Source organism: Thamnophis sirtalis, unplaced genomic scaffold, assembly GCF_051295495.1.
Source record: "Thamnophis sirtalis isolate CommonGarterSnake01/CBP01778 unplaced genomic scaffold, rThaSir2_p1.2 scaffold_5, whole genome shotgun sequence".
In the NCBI taxonomy this organism is placed as follows: domain Eukaryota; kingdom Metazoa; phylum Chordata; class Lepidosauria; order Squamata; family Natricidae; genus Thamnophis; species Thamnophis sirtalis.
This window is the reverse complement of record NW_028261385.1, coordinates 128,701,414-128,729,013: the sequence shown is the minus strand read 5'-3', so window position 1 is coordinate 128,729,013 and position 27,600 is coordinate 128,701,414. Positions and strand designations below refer to the sequence as shown.

The following is a 27,600-nucleotide window of genomic DNA, read 5'->3' as shown; positions in this document are numbered from 1 at the left end:
AGTATCCATACTTTTCAACAGATGTCTCAAGTCTTCTATCAGGTAAATATTTTGTATCTTTAAAGTAATTTATGTTTAGAATGAGACCCCTCATATTGCCTGCAACATTGAAATGCTTAAAAAGAAGGTTGTGCTTCAGAAGCAGCTTATTCTTGCTTCTGCCCCCTTCCCCCTGCAATGACAATTGACACTGAGGTCAACTGCAGAATCGCCTAGGCCAAGGGTCCCCAAACCTGGCCCCTTTAAGATTTGTGGACTTCAACTCCCAGAACTGGCTTGAGAATTCTGGGAGTTGAAGTCCACAAAGGCTTAAAATGGCCAGGTTTGAAGACCTCTAGCCTAGGCAAGCTTCTGGGACCGCCAGGGAATAAGCCTTGCTACAAAGCTCAGAAGTGCTAACTACCCTGATGTATGCCAGGGAGACTTGGACTGTATACAGGAGGCACGCTAGGCAATTGAACCACTCCCACATGACCTGCCTCCATAGAATTCTGAGGATCCGGTGGCCGGACAAGGTGCCAGACACAGAAGTCCTTTCCAGAGCAGGCCTGGCATCAGTTCACACCCTGCTGATGAAAGCCCAGACACACTGGACAGGCCATGTTGCAAAAATGCCAGACCATTGCATTCCCTAAACAGCTCCTCTATGGTGAGCATGAGCTGTTCCAAGGAAAGCAATTGCATGGGAAACAAAGGAAGTAATACAAAGACATAGCATAGCCTTTATTGTCATTGTTCAAAATAAATACAACGAAATTGGACATGTTGAAAGCCTCCTTCAAGTCCCTGGATATCGACACCACCTCCTGGGAAACCCTGGGACAAGATTGATTGACATGGCACATCCTGATCCACCAAGGCTGCCAGACATCTGAGGACAGAAGAACAACCATAGCACAAGAGAAGTGAGCACTCCGCAAAGCCAGAGCTGCAAATGCTGTAACAATGGTGTCCACATATGTCCACCAGACATGTGACAAAATATTTTGTGCCTGTATAGGCCTTACCAAACCATCTGCGGGCATATTGTGGACAGCCCACAACCTGTTAGATGTCAAGGTCCTCTCCAAACACGATGGATGAACATCATATCTTGCTTCTGCTACATCAAGCATACAGGTGGCTCAGTGGCTAAGACACTGAACTTGTCGATCGGAAAGGTCGGCAGTGCAACGGTTCAAATTCCTAGTACAGGTCTCTGCATAAGCAGGGGGTGGACTAGATGACCTCCAAGGTCCCTTTCAACTCTGTTACCGTTTAGAATTTTGGTGAACAGGGACCATGCATAAAAGAGGGGGAAAATAGATCTGCTGTATTTTACTGGAATTCTTGAAGTCCCAGATTTTGATAGTATGGAGCACTGTTTTTATTTTTTTTAAAAATTGGGGGGGGGGAACCTAAATGAAGATACAACATAAGAAAGTATTTCCCAAATATTGTTTGGGATATTGGATATCCACATCCTGGGAAACTCGTTGGAGCCAATAAAAAGTAGGATTACAACTGAATAGGCATGTTTTAAAAATAAATTTTAAAAATGGAATTAAAATGGGAGTTTATACTACTTGTACAAGGAAGGATACTAGGAACTCTGGAGAATATGTTTACATACATTATTCAGGATTCCACCTCTAGTTTCCTATATTGAGTTTCTCTTGAAGGGATTCCAGAATTTTGTACTTTGAAAGAAAGCTAGAGATATATGAACACATCACTTCTGGAATTTCTTCATTTGTCCAGCATTTCTGATGGAGAAAAAAAAATTGCTACTGGACCCCAAAATATGAAGAGTTAAGTATCACTAAGAGGAGAAAGGAACCAGACTTTCAAGAATCAGGGCTATCGGGGTAGCCAATCATGGTTTAAGGTGAAGAACTGTAAGAAAACCACATTTCCAAGTTAATTGTTCAAGATGGCAGAGGGAACAAACATACTGGAGGCTGCCCAGATAATCTTTCCCATACTGTATTGTATTTCAAGTCACTGTCACCGTTCTAAATGTGTTCCTGGCATGTTCAAAATATATGCAATTCTTGATATGTCTTTAAGGGTGCTGAGTCCTTCCTTTGAATGATGTATTTCCTCTATCTTGGCAGTGAATGAATGGCCACCCAGGGATAGTAGTAGGAATTGTGTACTTGAGATATTTACAAGCTATCAAATCTATATAATCAAATGTTTAAGCCTCTGTTCTCCATTTTGGTTAGATGAAGTGTATTAACAGGAGTTTTCTTAGTTCTAATTAATATATAACAATGTAGAGCTGTAATGTTTGACACTAAAAAATAAATCAAGAAACAAATGAGGATATGAGGATGGAAGCAAGCAAACAAACAAAAACAGTCCTCCAGTTTTTCAAAAGACAGAATTACAGAGCAGAGAAGGAGACTGCATTTCAAATGAAGTGATGTTCGTGCTTTGCCTAAAAACAAATCCAATTATTATCATTAGAATGTGAATTCTAAATGTGTCAGGAATGTTCTGTTTTTACACCAAAAGTATTTTGAGGTGTAACCTTTTTTATGTTCAATCTTTGTAGCATTTAGTGTCACAAGGAGAATTAAAACATATTATTAATTCTTCCAGCATTGCAATGTGAAAAAAAGCAGTTGGTTATTTTGGAAAGTGAAAAAGCAAGACAAGACAGGATAAAATGTTGGATGAGCCATAGCTTTGATAAGAACCTAACAATAAAAGAATTACCTTGTTTCTTTTGCTTTTGAAATATTAGAAATCCAAGATAATAGACCACCTATGTCTTGTAACAAGAAGAAACAAGGAGCTTTGCTTTATTTATGTGTTTGTTTGTTTGGCTGAATCCTAAATGACTGGGTAACTTGCAATTAAAATTTCCTTCACTGTAAACCCCTCGTCTTTGGAATTTCCTCCCTCTTCATTTTTTTCCAACCTGGTACTCTAAATATATTGAGCCACCCAAATTTCCATGGTCACACTGATGGACCTTGTGAGAGTTTTAGTCTTAACATATCAAGGAAGGAAATTTTAGTTCCATGATTCTATCGTTCTGACAAATAATAAGCGTTTTCATCTATTGGTCTGCCTGTATTGATTATTTCTTTCTTTGATTTTGCATGTGTCTATCTGATACTTAACTCACTACTTTTTCATTCTTAAAAATGTGGATTTTAATGCCTGAGTTTAGACTTTAAAATTATTCTGGGTCATTCTGGGTTCAAAATCACTCTCTTTCAACCGTAAGAAGGAGACAAGGGCAAACTACCTCCAATGTATCTTACCGAGAAGTTAATGTCACATAATTAGTCAAATATTATAGATATATAGTTTTCCATTTTTTGATAAACATTTACTCCCTGATAATGTGCAAAAAGATGGGGTCTGTTTCATCCCCTTATACTGTTGATAAGATTATACTGAGTGTGGCCAGAAATAAAGTGCAGAAATATATCTGTATATCCCTAAGAGAGATTCTGAGTTGCTAACCTTGCTTTCCTACAAAATATGGAGGATCTACATGCTTCAATGCTTCTTGTATTTGTTAATATCTCCCTTTTTAATATCTTTTAACATTTGTAAGATAAGTTTGATATTAGAAGTCGTACCCTGAATTTTCAGTGGGAGTGAGGAGAGTTGGTTGAAGAGATTAAATGCAGTGCAGAAGGACTGAATGTTAGGCAGAATAGAAAGTATAAACTTAAGTTCTCAATAAGAAAATCCCTCCTGGTTTAATTTATTTGAATTAAAGAAAGCATATTTAATCTGCAGAATAATTATGTCTACTTTGATTTTTATTTATTACAAGCTTATATCCAGATAGAATTCCTTTTTCGTTTGGGGAGCAAAATGCAAAATTGTTCCGGCATTCAGACAGAATACTTATACAATTGAAATAAATCTTTGCTTGCATTAAAATCTAATGGTAAGATTGGATCACCTAAAATGCTTCAAGTTACAACTAGAAGGAGAATTGCATGTAATGGTTTCTTGTACTTCATTGAAGTTTTTCAAACAGAAGCTGCATAGCCATCTATCAGGGATGGTGAAGTGAATCCTACAATGTGTAGCGCAGTGATGGCTAACCTTTTCCAGAGCGAGTGCCTAAAGCATGCACATGTGTGCGTGAATGCGTGCAGGCATGCCCCAAACCCCAAAATGCAATGTGCGTGTGGCCCCCATGCATGTGCCCTGACCCTACACACGTGCGCATGCACCAAGGCATGTGCCCCTCACTTGCACGGCAGAAACCCGCTGAACAGCTTGCTGGCAGGAGGCGCGTGCGCATGCACGGTGCAGCCGAACTAGGGTGACAGTTCACGTACCCATAGAAAGGGGACTTCATGCCACTTGTGACACACGTGCCAAAGGTTTGCCATCACGGTTCTAATGAGACTACTTTCATAGTAGCTTTTGTGCAACAGAGTAATGTCTTGCAATTGGACCATAGTTTATTGAATTAGCTAAGTGTCTTTAATTTCTACACCTTATGGAGTCACATTGACCAATTGCCAAAATGGGAACACTATGCCCACCAAGTCTCTTCTGGAAACCTCAGAGTCTATGGCAGTGTTAGCTAACCTTTTCTGGACCGAATGACCAAAGCGTGTGCTTGAACTTCCAAAATGCAATGTGTGCATGCCCCCCTGTAAATGCCCCCCATCCCCCTGCATGTGCGCATGCCTCCTGCATGCCTCCTGCATGTGTCCTGTCCCTCATGCATATGTACACCCCTGCATGCACCCCACTCATGCACAGCAGAGACCTGACCACCAGCTGGCCGGAGCTGAACTGGGGCAACAACTTGCGTGCCCACAGAGAGGGTGCTGCATGCCACATGTGCCATAGGTTTGCCATCTCTTGTGTAGGGGGTTGATGATCTCTTAGCTGTCTTCCAATCCTATGATGGTCTGATGGACAATAATGGTTAGCTAAGGAGTATTTGGCCTGAAATATATATATAAAAAAGGCTGTGGATATTCTTAATCATCCAAGTCATGGTGGTCCTGAAGTGCTTTTCAAACACAATCTGACTTTCTGTGATTTCTTCTTGAAAATTTTTCTTTTCTCAACGAAACGTTTTCAAGAAACTGTTTAAGAAGCTTCTTGGATGAGAACTGAAAAGTTTTCAGGAAAAATGCAAAGTCCAGTTGCCTTTTGATGTTTGGGACAAACATCAAAGTTGTTTTCAAGTCACTCAAGTGTTATGTAGTATTGTACAAGGATTCTGTCTTAAGTAATTCTAATAATATTGAGGTCGCCAAGTATACAGTGAACTAAGAAGGGAAGGTTTTTATGTCAATCAAATGGAAAACAAGTGTATTTGCCTTGTTTCTAGAGAAATGTTGTAAATTGGGATTTATTATGAATTTCAGGGAAGGGAAGAAAGTTATTTGGCAAGATGATAATTTGCAAAATAAAATATTGAAGGAGAACAGCAGGGAAACTTACATATAATAAGCCTCAGACTTTAAGATTGGATTACAAGGAGATTTTCCAAGCTATCAGCATAGATGTGGGAATAAGGGTAAGAAATGAAAGAAGAATATGCTGTATGCAGGAGGGAGAAAGGCTCTGGGCATCTGTGTTTTTCAGAGCGTGGGAACCTTTAATTAAAACATGTGATTGCTGCTACTTCAGTAAGACTTGACATGTGACCAACAGTTCATAGCGTCCAAATTAATCTTCACAGTTCTTGGTTATCCATAGCAGAATCCCGTTCCCTAAATTGGCCAATTGCAGTTTTGTAAAATATCCTGGCTGGGAGTTGTTTTTCTCATACAGCATTTAATTCATCATTTACTGCTGTGTTTCCTGCATACTTTTGCATTCTCGTGAATGTTGCTCTCACTGTAATATGAGAGTAAAAATTTAGATCAGGGTTCCATCAAGAAAAAGGAATGGCAGCTGGCATGGGGAATTCTGTGACCTCCACAATCATCTTAGCACATGTATATGCTCCCTTAAAGCATGTATAAAGTCTACGTTAAAATATGTCAGCTTCCTGCTTTTTAATGTGGCTCAAATGGAAATGAGGTTGTTATATTATCATCAAGAGGTTTATTCATTAACCTTCCAAAATAAGGTCTGAACTCCATAGTTGTTTTCTTGCATATTAATAAAAGACAGCTAATGTAGAAGCTGGTTTGGTGTAGTGCTTAAAACAACAGGCTAGAAACTGGGAGCCTATGAGTTCTAACCCTGGCTTAGGTTCAAAGCCATCTGGGTGACCTTGGAGTACAGGAAGTCCTCAACTTATGTCTGTTTGTTTAATGACAATTCCAGGTTATGAGGGCCCCAGAAAAATGACTTTATCACCCTCTTCAAAGTTACAACCATCATATCACCCCAATGGTCCATGTGATGCAATTTGGATGCTTCTTAATTGGTTCACATTTATGATGGTTACAGTGTCCTGTAATCACATGATTACAATTTGTGAACTTCCCAGTAGGCTTCCAACAAGCAAAGTGAATTGGGGAAAGTGGATTACATCATTAACGCCTCTGTAAAAATGGTCATAAAATCAGATCTGGTCACATGAAGATTCCTGCATTGATTAGTGAAGTGAAAATCCATTCCCAGTTGTGGCTGTATGTTGAACAATACCTGTCGTCAGTTTCTCTCAGTCCTGGGAAGGAGAGAGTGGCAAACCACTTCTGAAAACCCTTGCCAAGAAAACTGCAGGGCCTTGTCCAGGCACTCTCTGAGAATTGGACATGACTGAATGGTAGAAGAAAAAATTTGGCTGAGCCCCAGAGGCCCAAATTTAAGTATTACCTCTGCCATAAGCTTACACAGTTGAGACAATAATACAAATCTTCCTTATGTTTTGTTGTGTGAAAAATAGTATTTAAAACAGATACTCCTCAACTTCCAGAGGGGGGGGGGGAATGCTAGCAAATGCCACTGTTCTGAAAGGCTCAGGACACTGGTGGGTAAGGGGAAAATTCTGACATTTTCTAACGTTTTGAGCCTTCCAAAAGAATATCGTTCACCAGGGTTTTGCCAGATTTGTGGTCTGTCCCTCAATATTCCGGAAAAATGTTTGAAAATGCTAGCAAACACCTAGGTTATTGCGATTTCTCTCTCAGGCAGGGAGAGGACCTGAGCAACCAGTTGTGTTGGGAGGCCTGAGCCTTTCTCTCTGCCAACCAGATCATGGAGGCCTAGGACCTCTTCCTGAACATTCTGGTGAATGATGCACACAGTTGCTTAATAACCGCAACTGGGAGAGCCGAGATTGTGGGGTTTTGAGCCAAGAGCCGAGGTGGCGCAGTGGTTAGGATGCAGTACTACAGGCCACTTCAGCTGACTGTTATCTGCAGTTCAGCAGTTCTAATCTCACCGGCTCAAGGTTGACTCAGCCTTCCATCCTTCCGAGGTGGGTGAAATGAGGACCCAGATTGTGGGGGCGATATGCTGACTCTGTAAACCGCTTAGAGAGGGCTGAAAGCCCTATGAAGCGGTATATAAGTCTAACTGCTATTGCTAAGTGGTCAGGTGGCATCTCAATAACCATTTCACTCAGTGACTGAATTTCTGGGCCCATTTGGGGCTATAGGTGGAGGACTACCTGTACGTCCAAACCACAATATAAAGGTATGATGAGATTGTTAGTAATGGGATCATACTTCTTATTCATTCTTGTTTGATTCTCTCCGTTAACACAACAATCCCATTTGCCATACTTTCTACCCCATTCTGTTTCATACTTGTCCATAAACCTGTCCATTTCTGTTTGCTTATTACACCCTTCTTCCAACCTTGATTGTTTTCTTATGGGAAGGCTTAACGCTGGTGTCACCATTCAAGGAGAACCTTGAAGAGAAGTTCCTATTGGATGAATCTAAATGGAATCCCCCCCCCTTTTTTTTTTCTCTGTTTAGGAATGGTCAGAAGAAATCTTCAGTCTGGCAACAAACCTCTTGGCACAGAACATGTCCAGGGATGCTTTTCTGGAAAAAGCGTAAGTACCGAAATCCTTATTGTGCGGGAAGTTGCTTCATTTTCTTATGTGTCAGCTTCCTTTTTTTCTTTTTTGAAAGAATTATTGCTACCAATTGTTTTCATGATGATGGATTACTGCCTCTCTAAACATGCTTTTTCCTCTTTTCTCACTGAGACGGCAAACTGAACGTCTTTTTAGAAACAGAACTAAGAAGCTCAGCCACGATGACTCGCATAGGTATCGCCTGAGCTTTTGTTAGCACCATCCTAATACTTTATGTAATACACTTCCTATTCTGGGAATGAATATACAAGGGCAGTCACAGCAGCAGATAGTGTGCTAAGCTACTCTAATTTATGTTCAGGCCCCCAAAATATAGTTTATAATCAAGGTGTTCCTGATTGTGAAGTACTTGGATGCAGAAGCCCACAATTTTGTCACTTAGCTTAGGCATGGGGAGGGGAATCTTTTCACCCTTATTTATGTTTATGTGGCAGAAAGCTCTATTGTTCATGAAGGATCTCTGTGGATATATTTGGCACCTCATGAGTAAAGAAAGAAGTCTGCAACATCCTGTGAAGTCTCCTAAGAACCTTGAGAGATATTCCACTAAAAGTTAGAGTAGGAACCTGAACTAGGTTCTTTAAACGATCGGCTTGAATCCTTCAGCAGTAGGGATTCATAAGACACCAAGTCCTATTCTGGGAATGAATATACAAGGGCAGTCACAGCAGCAGATAGTTCTTTTTTTTGGCAGTAGATTCATGATCAGACAACTTCTCCAGATTTGACTGGGAGCAGATGAATATTGCACTTACATTATAATTTTTATAAGACAGCAGGAGGGTCTGGTCTTTTTATAAAAAACAAAAAATCTTATCTGTTTAAAGTTATGTGTCACTCTGTTAGAATGTTGAGGCCCCCTTTTCCAGCATGCCCTGGAATGAACATGTGACTACCACTAGCTTATATCTCTCTCATATCTAAGAAAGATATAAAAGACTTTTCAGCATGGAACTATAGGAACAATCTCCATCCTCTACTACCACCACCCCACTTTTTCCTCTGGAGATTGATTCTGGCAGCCCCCTGGTTAGATCCAGCTTTGAATCCCAATGGCATTCTGAATAAAATTCATTTGAATCTTCACTTCAATGGTTCTGCAGTGGTAATAATGTTTAGCATGCATTACCTTTAACCTGCCAGTCAACATAGCATAAATAATAGTAGCCAGTTCCAAAACCATATTCATTTTCTTATCGACTGGCTAGTTGAAAACTGACAGATCTGGAATTCTGATACTGCTGCTTAAGGTAATAAACAATAAATGACAGGCTTATCTCCTTATGATGTGCTATCTATTATTAGCTGAACAATAAAGGGCTACAAGATTTCCACCTCCCTTTCTTAATTGCCTGTGCCTTTGCCCTCAGAAGCAAATAACTGTAAATCTGTTCCTGTGAAGTCTGTAGGCATGATGTGTTGATCCAGAAGGCTTTGAAACAAAAGCACAAAGGGTGGTGTTGATGACAACATCCTGGGGCAAAAATTGTTGGCAGTTTTTGTTTCCAGCTTAAAGAGGAAATGCCTAAATATACCCGTTTATCTACAGTCATGCAGATGACTGAATAAGAATAAACAGAGATATATTTAAAGTACATGCTACATACAAGCATATGTAATGAAATCCTGGTGACGTTTGGAAAGAAATGCTGTTTTTCGGTAGAAAATGTAATGCACAGAAAGGTGTGTTCTCTTTCAAAATGCTTTCATAGCCGAATGACTTCTATAAAAGAATCTCCCAAAAATTAACAGCTTTTCAGCACACATGTTCCATATGGAAGTTTCCTGCTCTGTAGATGAAAGGTGCTCAACCCCCAGGGCGCGGCCCACTACTGGGCCATGGCCAATTTGGAACTGGGCCCCATGAGTGCCATGCTGGCATGCATGTATGCACAATTTGATTTACACGAGCAGCAGGCCAGCACGCATCCGCGTCTGCACACAGCTCAAATTGCACAACTTGAGCTGCTTGTGCGCTAGCTTGCCACTCACACGACCCTGTTTCCCTCTCCCCACCCCAACAAAGGTTGGGGACCGCTGCTGTAGATGAATACTTTTTGAAAAAATCTACTGGATTAGGGTAATGCAAAGAATGAAATTGTTGATATTCAGATTTAGGTTCCACTGAAGAAGTACAGATGAACTACATTGCCAAGATTTCTTGAACTGTCTTATGAATTAAGTAGAATAATAATAATAATAATAATAATAATAATAATAATAATAATAATAATAATATGATAGCAGGGTCGCTGAGAAGGAACATGAAAAAATCGCAAAATACCAGGACTTAAAAATCGAAATTCAACGACTATGGCACAAACCAGCAGTGGTAATTCCAGTGGTAATTGGCACACTGGGTGCTATTCCAAAAGCACTGGAATTACATTTAAAACAGTTAAAAATTGACAAAATCATCATCAGTCAAATGCAAAAAGCCGCACTGCTTGGATCTGCACGCATATTACGAAAATACGTTACGACGTCCTAGGCCCCTGGGTGGGGCCCGACTAGTAACCAATGCCAAATCCGGCGAAACAACTGGCCGCTGTGATACAGTTGTATAATAATAATAATAGTTTTCTTTAAAGCAAAATTATAAATATTATACTTGTAATTTAATAAATCTAACCTGTTTATATCACAGGAGAATAGACAAGGGAGAGTATTTTCCAATAAGAAAAGGGGAAGGATTTGCTTGAAGATTAAGAGAAAGGGACAGTTGAAATTTTTCAGCAGAAGAGTTTAATCCTGCCTACAGCTATTTTCATTTCCCCCTTTTTTTCCTCACTCCCAAGCCAGCTTCTTAACTTCAGGGGGTAAAACTAGTGAAAAGCATTGGAAGCATAGTATCGCCTTTCTCTTCCCATCCTTTCTGCAACTCCTGACCGCTTGATTCATTATATATAAGGTAGCTGTTGTATATCTTATACTAACAGATAAGCCAAGAATTTTAGATCCTCATACACATCCCCAAAACTAGGTTAAGGTTATCCATGGAAAGGCTTATCCACCAGTCTATACATTGTTTTGGGAAACAATGTAGATTCACTTCAAGTAAGGGTTCTGGGGCCGTGGATACAGTGTCATTTGATCTGGGAAAGCAAAGAGGCCATTTGATTTAATTGAAGCAATCTGCAGGGCCTCAACCACTTCAGATCAGTGCTATGAGAAAAGGCTCTTATCAATCTCCTCTTTCATTACTGGCTAAAGTGCTTTCAAACTGGGTGGCTTTGGGATTGCCTATAACATGAAGTAGAATCAGCCTGCCTACAACAACTTTGGTCAGTGCAGAGGGAGCTTTAAGCAGGGCAGCTCTGTTATGCAGTGCGGTACCCAGCCAGTGGTGGGTTCCGACCGGTACGTCCCGGTACAGGTGTACCGGTGCCTGCCGGGAATACCAGATACCGTTCTGGTACAGTGCTCTGGAGGGCCCACCTGCCTGCCTGCACTCCTTACCGGTATTTGAAGTTTTTGGGGCTTCGGCACACGGAGGGCACGGCGCCAACGCGACACTCTGCCTAGCACCTGGAGCATTGCAGAGATGTCGCGGAGCATCATGGGCAGTAAGTAAGTATGCGTGTGCTGTGCGTGCACTGCACACATTCATGTGGTGGGCACCCGGCCCCATTGCACTGTACCAGTTGCAATGGGATCTGGAACCCACCACTGTACCCAGCCAAGAAGTTATTGTGATAAGCATTGCAAACATACTTGTCTCCCACTGATTATTCACCAATACTTTCTAGGCAGTTTACCTTCTGGATGCATAACTACATCCAGATTCAGCAGAATGGGCAGATCCCATCAGCCATAAAATGTTGGCTGTGACTAGAACACGGGCTTATTCCACAGTGGTCCCTGCTCTTTGGAGATCAGAATAGCCTGTTAGCCTTTCATAAGATCCTAAAAACCTATCTGTATCCCTGTGCCTGGGGTGTTGAATGTGTTAGGGGCCCCGTTTCCTAGCTATATTGCAAACTGGCCAAGTTTTTCAAGTGCTATGTATATTTATTTTGGCTGTTTCTATTAATTTAAAATGTTTAAATATTTTGATTATAATATGTATTTTTTTATTGCAAACCCAGTCATTGACAGAGATGGATGGCTATAAAAATTGAAAACATGAATACATGCATACATACATACCTAGCTAGAAGGCATCTGGTGACCATTAATAGGCCTGTTTAAGTAAAGTATCCCTTCAAAACTTCACAGAGTCCTATGTTATTTACATTTATTTCCAATTAAGCAGTTGAGTTTCTTCCTCTGTTTTTACCCTACATTTCTACTTCTGAAAGAAAAATGATTTTCTCACATGGCTAAAGAGGGTCTAAAAGCCACCTTGATAAGAGGGAACTGTTTGAACAGAAATGTGCCATTAGAAGCTTGAATGCAAGAATGTGGAACTCACCTAAGAGGTCATCAAGTCCATCTGTCCACTGCAGGATTCACTGCACAATCTCTGCATAGATGAAGTCTTCCAGTTACCCATATCCATAACCTGTCTTTTTAATGAAGAGAGTACAGATTTGTATTCTGTACAATACAGAATTCATATACGTATAATAGAAACATGTAAGAATAGTGTAAAACAAACCAGTTTGAACAAAATTCTTTTTTTAAAAACACTGGGGGGACTTGATTATTCCCTGAGAAGGTGCACCTAGAAATGTCATTACAGATAAAGATCATTTTCTTGATGTTTGGATGCATTAAGCTTTTTCTTGGAAACAGTTTGGGTGAGATTATAATCTTCTTCAGTAGAACAAAGTACAGGGGTCTTTTATGGTAAATGATAGATAAAGCAAGTTCTAATATTGTGATTGCAAATAATTTCTCACCAGCACATTATTTTGTTCCTTAGGTACACAAAACTTAAATTGCAAGTCACTACCGATGGGCGTATCCCTTTGAAGAAGTAAGTTGGGTTCCATTGCGTCATTGCATGTTCTACAGTATCATAAAACTGACTTTCTTTTAAAAATAGAAGCATGCTGTGAAAGTTCATTATTGTGTAGTGCTCTTCACTGTATGATGGCCAAGCTGTGTCTGGATTATACCATTTCAGGTTGTAAATGGAGGGGGAGGGTGTCTTTGGTTGCTTTACCATACAAAATAACTCACTCTACCCTTCTGCAAACCCACACACAAACATGCCAACATAGGTAGCATGTGACAAAGAAGGCACGACTAAAAGCTTTTGTTGTGTCAAAGAAATATAAGTACACAAGTGTATGCAATTATATGAAGCCTCCCTTGGGTTAAACATACATTGAAGCAGGATAATTGCTGTCAGGGATCAAAATAAGTGGCAAGATGTCAGACTGAAGAGCCATGTTTCTCATATAGCTAGTCTGAAATGCAATATTAATTAGCCCACTACCCATAAGTGCAACTAAATACATTATGACATAACCAATGTTGACGTATGGTCAACTATTTGTTGATTGATGTTCCCTATGTGGAATAGAAGGAATGAGGAGCATTTAATCCTTTACTTTAGGCAACTTAATGCCTCTGGCAAGTCATATAAGTTATCCCATTGTAGTGTGGGAGGCAGAAGTGGTATTCTGCCAGTTTGCCCTGGTTCAGGTGAACCAGTAGCGGCGGTGGGAGGTTCTGCCCACCCACCCAGATGCCATCACAGACGCTCTGCACCTGTGCAGAAGCGCCGTGCATGAGCGAAGCGAGCATGCACATATGCGCGCTCCTGGTTCTGAACCGTTAGCGAAGGTAAGAGAAAACCATTACTGGTGGGTACAGCTCAGAATTAAATTAATTACCACCGTGAGAACAAAATCTTTCTTTCAGAAATGAAGAATTGGCTGAAGCACATAAAAATAATGAAGAGTGAATCAGATTTATTTCATACAGGCTGGATAGGCAGTTTATTTGCTAAAAACAGCCTAGTAGCTTCCTAGATTAGTATTTGGGTGGCAGATATGGATGTGAAAGCACTGTGTAGACCCTAGATTGATATTAGCCATTTTGGCCTTTAGGATAGGGATGGAAATCAGGTATTGCTGAACCCCAGGTTCCATCAACATGGGTCAAAAGTAAGTGATGGCAGGAGCTGTGCTTCATAAATATCATCTGGGTCTCCAACCCAGTTCTAGAATATTATTTGAGCTTGTTTGGGAAGAGAATGTGCACAATGATATATGCAGAACTGAAGGGGCAATAGTTATCCCCTAGCAAATTCATTCTAAAAGGATCATCCACCCATCTACCTACATCCAAAATATATCTTACTAACATATAAAGCTCAGTTTGAAAAGTGCATCCTAAGCTTCAGAGACTTAACATTGCTTGTGTTACCTTGTCCTAAATAATACAGGTTAACTGATTTTTTTGTGCAATGTCTGAATTTTTTCTAAAGTTAGATGGAAATGATATTCTCTGATAAATTTAGATGCCACTGAGTATAGGAATAAAGAGGTAGCTAACTACAGAAATTCAAAAGGAAGGAAGGAAAGAGAAAGAAAGAAAGAAAGAAAGAAAGAAAGAAAGAAAGAAAGAAAGAAAGAAAGAAAGAAAGAAAGAAAGAAAGAAAGAAAGAAGCAATCTTTTAGACAGTGTGATACTAGCAAATCAAGAATATATGAGGGATTAGTAAAGAGCATTTCCCTTTTTTTCTATTTTGCAGCATTTATCGCTTATTCTCCTCTGACAGAAAGCGTGTTGAGACTGCATTGGAAGCTTGTAATCTTCCATCTGCTAGAGTAAGTATTGGAACCTTTTTCGTCCGATTTTAATAAGAAACATTGACCTCCGTTTCTCTTCCAGCCATACAATCCAGCTACTCTGATTCAGTAGAATTTTTCATGCACTGAGTTTATATGCTAGTCTCTGGGTACATTCTATCGCTCAACATTGTAATAGGATTCCAACTTGGCAAATTTGCTGTGTCTACCCTTAGCTGTCTTATTTACAGAAAAATATTGGTTGCTGTTTTAGCGAGCAGCATTGGGGTAGGAAAAAGAAAAATATGTCAGAGCCTCAACAGGGATTTAGATGTTTTGGAGAAATGTATTCAGCATTTTGTCAAATTCCAACAAGGCAAGAGAATATCATGTCATACGTTTCCCCCAAACAATCTAAAAGTTTTCAATTTGAATCTAAGGAAGAAATGCTCTAGGGATGGTTCTTGGTGGCATTTCCTCTCCTATACATTTTGGAGAATGAGGTCTTGAATCTGAAATTATGTATGTACTATCTTTCCAATTAGGTTGGTTGACAAAACTTTTTAAGGACTACCGGTAACTAAAAACACCAATTAAGTAAAAAATGCAATGTGAATCTTTAGACATAAGGTTAAACAGGAGAGGGGGGGGAATCTCTCTCTTGGAATGATAAAAGGACTTTGCCTGAAAAACCTGAACAGAAACAGAATTTATAATAAGTGCTTAGGAAAATAAACCCTGGTTACTGATAGCCAAACAAGAGATGAAGAAACTCCTGGGTGGGTGGAAATGAGAGAGCCTGGGGAGCAGATGTGTGAGGATAGAGGATATGTTGCCAACTTTTGGTTTAATTAATGTGGAATTTATCTTTGTGGAAGGAAAACTATAAAGTTATTTAATTAATACCTTCAAGTACATCCTGATCTGTGCTGACAGTAGACAAAAGCATTCAATATGGAAAAGTGTCTCATCAGTCTCTTTCTGCAGGCAACATTGATTCCTTTTGATGGGGAGAGACACTGAGGATTATCTGATTAGTAAGCTTTCCTCCTACATGCCACAAAAATGCATATGGGATGTTAAGAAGTCTTCAAGAAAAATATTATGCAGTTTTAATAGTTTAAAGAGGAAGGGAAATTACCATGACAGAAATACGCAAGAACTGTTTCATAAGCAAAGAGGGCTGAAAATTATGTCCTGGGAAGCAAGATAACATTCAGAAGCAATTCAGGCAGGCTCCCTCTGATTTATTGGGATAAATTTGGGGAGGAGGTTTAGCACAATCAGGCTGACAAACTTCTGTTATTACAGCCTATTTCAATAAGATATAGCTTTAATTTCCAGTAGAGTTGATTTTATATTCTGGTCTACGTAGTGGGCTGATAGCCACCCACAAGCTACAGAGCTGAAGTTGGGCACATTTAATATCAAATCAGCAATGTTGAGAGAGGAAGTGGTATTCCAGATACTCTAGTTCAAGATGGCCTCTGGCTTGTTCATTCAAAATCAACATTCTGCCCATTTTTGGTGGCTAATGAAGTTATTTATCAAGTGATAGAATATGTATTTTTCTCCCTATTGAAAGCTTCACAGCTGAGGTTTTTGGGTTATTCTTGAAAATCAGCCCAGTATGAAATGCAGATATCTTAAGAGGGGAAGCAAATGTGAAACATCACTTGATCTTTCTATTGTCTCCTGGGAATTTTTCCAGTCACTGGGATGTTGTAGGGGAAAAGGCCCAGTCTTTTAAAAAAACAAACCCAGAAGTAACAACATTGACAACAGTATCTTTTATGTAGCCATCTCTTATTACCTTGATAGTTGTACAAAGCAAAGAAATAAATAATGCTCTGGCTTTTCTATCTTTTCTATCTTTTCTCTCAACACAGCAGTATTTAAGCAAACCAGACCTACGTTTGCTAAATTTTTGTATATTTCAGCAAAACCTTTTATGTTTACTTTGACATTTCAGGAATAACTTCCCATGAGCAAACAGTGTTTACCCATCCACTCTATAATTTTGCATCAGTTTAATTATTTTTGCTATCTCTCATGATACTTTCCACATAATGATTTTTATCACATTTCTGATAATGTAGTGTATTACATAGTGTATTACATCAAAATTTGTCAGTGACTTTCCCTCAGCAGCAAAGAATTAACTGTTGAATGTCCTAGAGGAGTAAAAACTGAATCAGAAACCCATTAAAATATATTACTTAGTGCAATAAGCTAAATGTTATTATGGTTCACATCCGTCATTCACAATTATCTGAAATCATTGTTAATATTCAGACCTCAGAAGCAGAATGTGTATTTTTAATTTGGAGTATATACCATGTCATCCTCATTTTACTGACCATTCATTCAGCAACCATTTGAAATTGGTGCTGAAAAAAACTTTACAGCTCATTTACTGCTTCCACAGCATATCTCAGTCATGTGCTTGCCATTATAGGCAGTTTTATGCCTGACCTGTGGTTTCTTCTCCCCATCCCCCGCAGAGCAGAGATATTGGAGAGGAAGGAATTTCATTACAGTAAGAGAGCAGAAAAAATGAAGAGAGAGAGGGGGATTTCAGGAGAGTAATCTATTAGTTTTTCTATACATCAAAAGCAATGTCAAACTGGCAGTCTGAGGGTGGGATCCATTGGCATGCTACACAAACAGTTTAAAGTACTATCTTGAAATATTTTTTTCTCTCTCTTCTCTGTGAAGTGGGTTGGGGAAGAGAAAAAACAAGCAATTTCTGTAGGCAATCTTATCTTTGCCTGATCATTTCCTGCTGCCACTGTGGTTGCATTCTTCTCAATGTATGGAAGAGCAAACAGCTACTCTCATGAAATCTCTTTTGGTCCAGTTCTCTGTTCTATCACTGGTTATCATCTAGTTAAGAAGATAGACTAGTCTTGGGAGACCCAGGTTCAATTGATCCCTTCCACGAAAACCTACAGGATGAATAAATAAGTACATGATTTGTTTCATCATTGATCAGAACAAAAGAGTTGAACAACAAATTGCGCAACAATAATGTAACATAATTAGCTAAATTAGGAACATGTTTGGTGTGATGGTTAAGTTGTCCTAGAAACCAAGAGACTGCGAGTTCTAGTCCCATCTTGGGCATGAAAACTAGTTAGGCCAGTCACTCTCAGCCCAACTCACTTCACATGTTCGTTGTTATGGGGAAAATAAGAGCAGGAAGAAATATTGGTTGTTAACAACCATGAGTTAGATATGAAACAAAGGTGGAATTTAAAAAATCCTTTAAAAACCCATTAAAGTTCATTCTAAAAGCTTAAACGTTTTTTTTTAACTATGTATATAAAATTCTAATGACAATGCATACAAATGAAATTAATGCTCTGTTTCTGACCAGTCTTCTACACAAGGTGTTTATATGGATAAAATGAAAGAAGACCTGTGCGTAAACCAGTTACACTCCTGGAGATTAGCTGATATGTAAATCCAAACATTCCCATCAAAAGTGATTCTGATAGCATGACATCTTAATTTTGCAATCAGGGGTCTGTAGATTGAAGTATCCAGCTTCTGTATTGCTATAGCAGGGGGGTGGGGGAATAAAGATTTGCCTGAACCCAGAAAGAGACACAGGTTTGGTGCATGTTACTTACTTCAGCAGAGAAATTTAAGGTGATAAGTTTTTTTTTAATTATAGTTGTTTAGGTAAATGCTCAGTTTTATTCTTCACAGCCAGATACTGCAATTAAATTCTTCAAAATGAAATGAAATAAATTATTTTGGCCATGACCAAGTTTAAACACAAATCGATGACAAAAAGTTACAGAGCTTGAGAAGAAGGTTAAAAGTTTTGAATGAGTAAATAATACAAGGGTGAACATACTAACTTACAGGAGAAGACCTAGTATACTTAAGAGCTAAAATTACAACATTTCTTTGTAATTTTACAAAATTATGCTATTCACAAAATCTCCTAGTCCAATCCTAACTCTACAACTAGTACAACTGGTCTTGTTTTCTAAGGGATAGGGCTCTAAGGTAAGGGTTCTAAGATGCATGCCTCATCCTGATCTGTTCTGACCCCCACCTTGTTCATTCAGAAACGACAGCCACACATAGCTTGCAAAGGAATGTCTTTATCAGTCCCAGCTCGAGCTGGCTGTGATCCCAAAATAAACATAGATAAATTCTCTGGCAAAAAGTTAAACAGCAAATGCAAAAACAAACTCTTATAGCAAACCATTTCTCCAAGTTGGTTTCTTTGAATCATGAACACGGACAGGGAACCTTGACTAGAACAGGAACGGAACGGAATAGAACAGAACGAACGAACGTTGATTTCTGCAACTAGGGCGTGGCACCATCAGTCTTTTATCCACAGGAGGAGATCCTTAACGAGCCACAGCTGCTTGTTATCCTCTCCTGCATGCATCCTGAAACAACTCACAGGAGGCTTCTGCTGAGTCACAACACTGATGTAAGCATAGTTAATGGCACATATATTGTGGGCACCAGCAAAAGCATAACTAGTCAACCATTGCTATAAGATAACAAAGGGACAGAACAGAAATGGTATTTGAAGACAGAGTTCTGCAGGATAAAAGTACATGCATTTTGAAAAAAAAATATTGTTCAAAGAATGTATAAGAACTGTGTTGTACAACTTCTCATACATGACAAACTGTATCTCCAATAGCAACCTAATCACTTTTACACATTGTCCCTTATTTACCTGGGTTTTTTTCAACTATTTTTATGCCTTACTTAGCAGCTATTAAATTAGTCATTCACTAGCACAACCATTTAGCATTTAATAATTCGGATTGTGTTTGAGTAAGGTTTTCTTTATTTTAATTTTCAGCAACAAGAAAAAGTGTAATTGAAGAAATCCAGTGCATGTTATAAACAATATTGGAAAGTGGTTGAAAATAAGAAATTATTTTAAGATGAGAACATGAAAATATTTTTAAAATCCACAACTGCTTAATATATTTACTAAATAAAAGTGAAACAAAAAGATGCATAGTTTTGTTGTCACCCAGCCTTCACAAGTAATGATAAGCTGCTTACTCGTGAGTAAAACAAACCCCTTTTCAAAACAGGCCAGGAAGAGACTTTTATTCATGTTGTTAAACAAAAACCAAATGTAACAAACAAAATGTAATAGTCCCAACAAACCATTCCTCGGGCCGAGGAATCCGAGTTGCTTGCTATATACTAGAAAACAAATGGTTGTCTCCCAAACCCCTACTATTTATTTCCCAGCCAAGGAGAGGCTGGCTAGCATCTACTGTCAAGCCATGTCCCGGGCTTGCTACAGTAGGGCGGGACAGAGCACAGGTGACGGGGGTGACAGGGCCGCCAGCGTGGCAGCTACGGAGCAGCGGTGATGAGGGGTTGTCAGCTGAATCAGCAATGGAGTGAAGACATTGCAAAGATGGCTGATGCTAGCCATGATCAGCTCAGCGGCGACAGAGACAGCAGCAGGATCAGCTGTGGGGTGTGGAGGCATGGCAGCACGAGGAACAGCTGTTCTGGCCCGACAATCAGCTGGGCCAGAGCTTCAGCTTATGATAGCCACTGGGGAGAGGCCAGAGCTTGGAGTAAGCATGGCTCGCCTACTTAGGAATGCTGGTAGGCAGAAGCTCCCAACGCTGACTTTGAATCTAACACGCTGCTAACAGACTGGCTTACTGAACTGTTTTGCTGCTGTTTCACTCATTGTGTGCCAGAGTCTGGCTGAATAAACCTGGTTTGTTTCCTCACCGTGTGGAGTTTTCCTACTGGGTCAGTCCAGAGCTTGGACCATTGAGATCTACATCTGCTTTTCCCTGAGAGCCGGCTTATTGCTTTCCTTAGCTCTCCTCTCCTTTCCTCTCTATGCATAAACATACCTGGGATGGGTCCCATCTGTTCCTCCGCTTCACTCAGCTCAGGCCCCAAAGAAATCTGCCTCTCCACCTGGGGGAGGATGGAAGGCCCTCTTTCTCTGATGCTGTTTCCTTATCAGAGCTTTCCAAAGACTCCGAAGCTGGTTCAGGCTCTCCCTCAACCTCCTCCTTCTCTGACTCGGCAGCTAGCTCTGCTGGCAGCTGACGGGCCACAACAAGTTTGAAGGGGTTTTTTTGTTAGACTTTTGAAAGGATTTTATTGGTTTTGGGGACATCTGTAGCCTTCAATTAACTAAATGCAATCTGGTTCACTATTATAGAAAATAATTTTAACACAAATATTTAAATGAAATTATTTTTTTCAGTTTTTATGAGAAATAACAGAAATGGGATAACAGAAATTTAGTGTAGTGTTTCTCCGAAAGGAGACGTGCCAGAATTTCTTTTTAAAATGCTAAAATAATATTAAAAACTAATTATTAGCCTTCAAAAATGAAAGTTATGGATCAGTGTTTCTCAACCTTGGCAACTTCAAGTTGCCAAGGTTGAGAAACACTGTTATAGATGGAAAATACTGCATTGCTATTAAAAAGTAAACAGATTAATTTTAAATTACCCAGATTTATATGGAAGAGACTTGTGACTGACCAATAACGGATAAAGATTTACAGTTGTCAGAAAAGATCTCTTGATTGGCACTGGGAATGTTTAGGATAATTGATTTCAATTTCAGTCGCTTTCATTCAGATTGATGACCTTTTCAAACTACTTTGAAAGTTGAGAAAATTTCTTTAGAGCAATATGAAATAAAAACAATTCAACAACAGTTAATTGGCAGGAAGTATATGTTAAGAATAGGAAGGGAGTTCACTATCTGGTGGCAGATAAAAACCCAGAGAGGAAATAAAACATCCATTAATAATTAATACATTTCTAGTCTAAGCAGATCAGAATAGCATTTGGACCGTAGAGATATGGAAGCTGCTCACACTTTTTAAAAATAACTTCATTAAGATTTTTATATATAAAAAATTAACTGATGAAAGAAAAAAGAGAAAGAATGCAAAAAAAATCGCCTTTTAAGAAAGCAACTTCCCTCCCTCATCATGTATAAATAATTTGCTATTTTTTTCACTATTTTAATTTACAAATATAGAACACTTAATTCCATAACCCATCTTTTAGTAATAAACAAATCAAATAATTACATCTTCTTACCCATTTGTCAGCTAAAACTCCAAAGCTTTAAAATATTAAAATTAATTAACAAATATAAAATTCTATTTCTCAACTGTAGGGTATATCAGTGGTGGAGAACCTATGACACGCGTGGAAAAGGTGGCATGCAGAGCCCTCTCTGTGGGCAAGCGCATTGTTGCCCCAGCTCTGTTTCGGGTCTCTGCCGTGCATGCGTGCGTGCCTCCCACCAGCCAGCTGGTCTTCGGGTCTATTATTATTCTGTAAGCCGCCCGGAGTCCTTCGGGATTGGGCGGCATAGAAACCTAATAATAAATTCAAATGCAATGCCATGCATACGCGGGGCGCACATGCATGCACCCACCGCTTGCAGTTTGGGGACATGCACGCACTTTGGGCACTCTGTGTCTAAAAGGTTCACCATCACTGGGCTATATCCATTTAAAAGGCATAAAAAGGTCCCAGTATCCTCATTTAAATAAACCAAATCTAAAGTTTAACATCACATAGACATCACATAAACAAAGACATTTCTCCCTTAAGAAAAAAACAAACAAACTCCAATACACAACCAATTAAGATGGGAGATGTCAAAAGGACATCTCCCTTCTTAACTATGGTCAAATAAGTCCATTTTTCTTTCTTTATTTTTAGCATGACAGTCTTTCTCTGTAGTTGATTCCAGTAGTTGTTGGTCTTTGTTGCAAATTTATTTCACATTTTACTAGTCTCCTTTTGTAAATCTAGCAAAACAGAATTAGGAAGCTGTTCAGTCTTGAGCAATCAAGATGACAGATAGTGCTCCAGTTTGAGAAAGTTGTTCAGTAATGGTAACTTGTAAATTTTTGGTTTTAACAGCATAGCTGGAAGAATGTTATATATGATTCTATTAGATGGAAAGAAATATTTTTAGGATACTAATTGTGAAATACTGATTTTGACTTAGCAGATATATAAGTTATTTGAATGTCTTATATTATTTCAACTTTTACAGAAAATAAATAGTGCAGTACAAGCAATGCATTCTGCAGTTCTTATTGATTGTAGGAAAATAAATTTTGAAGTGGGGAAATTGAATAATTCCACCACATATAATTTACATTCCACTTCCAACTGCTTGCTTTACATATTTATATGACAACAAACTGGATTGAGGGTTGACATTTATGAAATTTTGATTTAAAGGTTTCCCATCTCACATTCCTCAAGGCTGAAAGGCATCCCCTTCTCAAATAGACCCATTCAATCAAATTTTTATTGCATTTTACATTTTTTTTCTGATAAGGCTATAGTCTCAAGGTATTCAAGTGTAATTTGAGATGTCTCTGAACCATTTAAAAAGGAAAAAAATAGGATGCTCACTTTGTTTGCTGGAAGAATACAAAAGTCATACTGGCAACTCAGTAAGGATGCTGGGAGAAAAGGGGTGTAAAATAGGGTGCAGGTCTGAGCCCCTTCCTTACAGAAGATAATTCTAAATCAACATGGGTTAAAAATACTCCGTCTTGGAGAAGTTCCTTCTGATGGGCTATGAGCATGCATTTAGTACATTTAAGCAGCATATTAAAAACCAGGGAGTGCAACAGGATTTGTCTATTCTAGCCAAGAATGTTTTATTTAGCAGTCAGGCCTTGCTTCACATACCAATGAGACATTTATATTGACTGTTTCTAAATTTCAGAGGGCGCAAATCCTAGCATGTTGTAATGCTGTCCTCACAGCAGGTTTGGAGGGTCAATTCCTAAAAGTCCCTTCTGGACTGTGAGATTGTGCCCTTCTGGACAAGGGGCCACTGAAACCACAGCTCTTGTTCTGTATATATATATATGTACCCTCTATAACAGTGGTTCTCAACCTGTGGGATGGGACCCCTTTGGGGGTTGAACAACCCTTTCACAGGGGTCGCCTAAGACCATCGGAAAACATATTTTTTTAAAAAATATGGAAAACAGAAATAAGTTTATGGTTGGGGGTCACCACAACATGAGGAACTGTATTAAAGGGTCGCGGCATTAGGAAGGTTGAGACCCACTGCTCTATAAGGATTAATGGACTCATTTTATAACTCTATCTGACAAAAGATCTGGGAAATTCTGATAGCTTATATGTATAGCGGTTACTACTGGATCAGTATTTTATAGTTTCGTTGAACATAGCTACATTCTGCTATATTGTCTGTAAAATTAGGTAGATTTTGACTGCTTATTGGTGACCTCATCACTAACTGAAATATACTATTATATCTTCCGTTTTATTTTACTTTGTTTCAACATTTTAATTTTTAATTCTGGTCTGTAACCATAATTAAAGATTAATTGAACGTATAGCCTAAAGGTGGTATTCAGCCGGTCGGACCAGTTCGCTCAAACTGGTATGGAAATCGCAGGTGGGCTGGCCCTCCTGCTATGCTCTCCTGTTTAGACATGTTTTCAAGCCATACGCACATGTGCAAGCCCCGCGTGCAATCAAAAGGACATGCATGGAAGGCCAAACACAAGCCTGGATGGGCGGCATGTGAGCAAAGTGAGCATGTATGCGCACACGTGCACCAGAGGTGGGTTCCTACCAGTTCGCACCTATTCGGTAGAACCGGTTCGTCAAATCTACTGAACCAGTTAGAAGAGGTTCCACCAGTGGACCCAGAAAGCAGGCCACACCTACAGAAGAGGTTCCAAAAATTTTTGAAACCCACCACTGGTCCTTGGATATTATTATTCTACACTATCATGCTCATATTTATAAAACTCAGTGCCTCTGTGAAAGGTAAGGATGACTACTGCTTTTGTAGTGCAATCAGAACATTGCGTGTGTTGAAATTGTTTTAACGCAAACCAAAGATGCCTTTTAAAAAACAAGTTTACATCATATTCTTATGCATGCCAGTGCTGTGGGTGAGGTAATTTAAGGTGGTTCTGACAAGTGTCGTCGGCATCTTCATATCCGGTCACATGGGCGGCAAGCCACTCCCATCCGGTCACATGGGTGGCAAGCCACTCCCACAAAGGAGGCCACACCCACAGAGTAGGTTCAAACAATTTTTGAAACCCACTACTGACGCATACATATGCAAATTGGTAAGGAAAGTAAGTGAATCCCACCTCTGGTATAGCCTTTGGCTTTGCTTTTCAATCTGTAACAAATATTCAACAAAACTCCAAGGCGATACAGGAGCCAATTAAATTAGGGGGGAAAAAATAGTAGAACTGTTAGCAATTGAAAGTTTTGATAAAGACTGAACAATTGAAAAAGAACAACAATTTGAGAAATCATTACATGTTGTATTTTAATTCTTCTCCAGAATGATTCAATTCCTCAAGACGACTTCACTCCAGAAATATACAGGGAGTTTTTGAGCAACTTCTGTCCTCGGCCTGAAATTGACCACATCTTCGTAGAATTGTAAGGAGTTATAGAAACCTACATTTTGCTTCACTTCTGTATTTGTTATTTGTTATAATATTTTTTCCCAATGGCAAGTTGCTTTATTCCAGTTCATATTTGGATCAACCATGGTTTGGGATATTTTGGCTATTATTTTAATGTACCAGGTGTTCTGAGAACCACAGCGTTTCTCTGTAGAGCTCGGCCATTTTTGTTGATCTCTTGAACATTAATAATACAATATTCCTGATGGAATGTAACTGTCAGGTGATATTTATCTTCTGGCATGTACTAGTTTGAACTCCAGATAAACTAAGTGGTCAGGAAGTATCCAGGACATGTCCTGGTAAACCTTTCAGCACAGCAAAAAGATAAGTCATAAGACAGTGTAGTCAGTGCTTGCATTCAATATAAAATGCAATTGATAGCTGAGCTGCTATTATTTCATACTCTAATATTATGGAAAACACAAAACAGTTTAACTGCGAATAACAAACATATTCCTTTTCCTATGTTTTTAATATTCATGCCATTGGTATGAAACTCCTTCGAATTTAGAGGGATTTTAACTGTAGATGCATGAAAGATAATACTGACAGCAATGTGGATACATTTGAAATTATCTGGAGAGAGGAAAAGAAAATTGGAGGAGGACATAATTGAAATGGAGCAACTCTGGTTGGACAAAGAATTGCATTCTTTTCTCTGCTACTGCACCTCTTCAAGTACTGTATTTTGTACCTTCCCTCTCAAAAGTGCTCCAATTTTTAAAAATTGGTGCCAGCACTTTTTTCACACATATTCTTTTGTCATGTGTGATGAGTTACATAGAATTTTCCAGTCTGGTTTTCTGACATTTTAGCCATAGCTCTACGCTCTAATTCTCTCCTTAAAGGATGTTGCTAAGTGCTGCTTCTGGGGCACTGTGTCATGATGCTATTTGATGATGATATGAGGAAAAGTGGTTGGCCTATTTGCAAGTATAAACTTGGGCTCTGACTGCTCTAAGCGAACCAATGTAGGTCTGATGATTTTGGGTCAAACAGGAAAAAATGAATATCATTATGGGGATGATTTCATCTTTAACAAATTGTACCATGTGACATTGAGAAAGGCATTATTGAATTTTTAGTGGTTTACAAAAGAATCACTTCTTAAACATCAGATTTGGGAAACTTGTGGTTGTAGGAACCAATATTCATTTTCACATACTTCGTATATGAACAAAAATCAGTGTAAAAACAGCAGAGAAATTCCTTTCTCCAAGAATGGGAGAATATATAACTCTGGTACTACTCATTTCATATGATCCCTGTGACACTTGTTCCCCTAGAAGATGTTTTGAAGAAACTTGATCACCAAAAGCTTGTGCTAGGGGGATCAAAATCCATGTTAATTTGCATCCATTGCAGAGCTTTATTATTAAATTCCTGTGCTATTCTATTCTAACTGTCTAATCTAATTTAGCAAACTTAAAAATGGGTTCAATAGTAAACTACCTTTTTTTAAAAAAAAAAAAGTTCAAAAGCTGCTACTGGTAATCAACTGCCAAACCAATTATGCTTTGTTGGTTTGAGATTTTCTGTACCTTTTTAAGATTAAAATTTGGGGAGATTCATGTGTGCCCAATTAAGTTGTGCTTTTTCCAATGCCTTTCACTTGGATGCATGAGCCCCAGAGAAACAAAGAAATCATAACATGTAATTTAATACAATTGCAGAGTTGGAAGGGACCTTGGAGGTCTTCTAGTCCAACGCCCTGCCTAGACAGGAACCCTATACCGTTTCAGACAAATGGCTGTCCAACATCTTCTTAAAGACTTCCAGTGTTGGGCCATTCACAACTTCCGGAGGCAAGCTGTTCCACTGATTAATTGTTCTAACTGTCAGGAAATTTCTCCTTAGTTCTAAGCTGCTTCTCTCCTTCATCAGTTTCCACCCATTGCTTCTTATCTTGCTTCCCTCAGGTGCCTTGGAGAATAGTTTGACTCCCTCTTCTTTGTGGAAACCCCTGAGATATTAGAACACTGCTATCATGTCTCCCCTAGTCCTTCTTTTCACTAAACTAGACATACCCAGTTCTTATCGTTCTTCATATGTTTTAGTCTACAGTCCCCTAATCCTCTTTGTTGCTGGTCTCTGCACTCTTTCTAGAGTCTCAGCATCTTTTCTACATCGTGGTGACCAAAACTGAATGCAGTATTCCAAGTGTGGCCTTACCAAGGCATTATAAAGTGGTATTAACACTTCACGTGATCTTGATTCTATCCCAACTATGTTGGCTTTTTTGGCAGCTGCTGAACACTGCTGGCTCATATTTAAATGGTTGTCTACTAGGACTCCAAGATCCCGCTCACAGTTACTACTATTGAGCAAGGTACCACCTATACTGTACCTGTGCATTTCGTTTTTCTTGCCTAAATGTAGAACCTTACTCTTTTCATCATTGAATTTCATTTTATTAGATAGTGTCCAAT

General features: G+C 39.1%; 1 protein-coding gene across 1 annotated transcript in view; it reads left to right on the top strand.

Annotated features, from left to right (window-relative positions):
* PLCB1 (phospholipase C beta 1) overlaps positions 1–27,600 on the top strand; it is a 474,251-nt gene that overhangs the window by 285,612 nt on the left and 161,039 nt on the right. The window contains exons 5-8 of the mRNA XM_087716872.1: positions 7,863–7,942; positions 12,855–12,908; positions 14,637–14,712; positions 25,042–25,142. Coding sequence (XP_087572998.1) covers positions 7,863–7,942; positions 12,855–12,908; positions 14,637–14,712; positions 25,042–25,142 — 311 coding nt within the window. The remainder of the gene's footprint in view (positions 1–7,862; positions 7,943–12,854; positions 12,909–14,636; positions 14,713–25,041; positions 25,143–27,600) is intronic.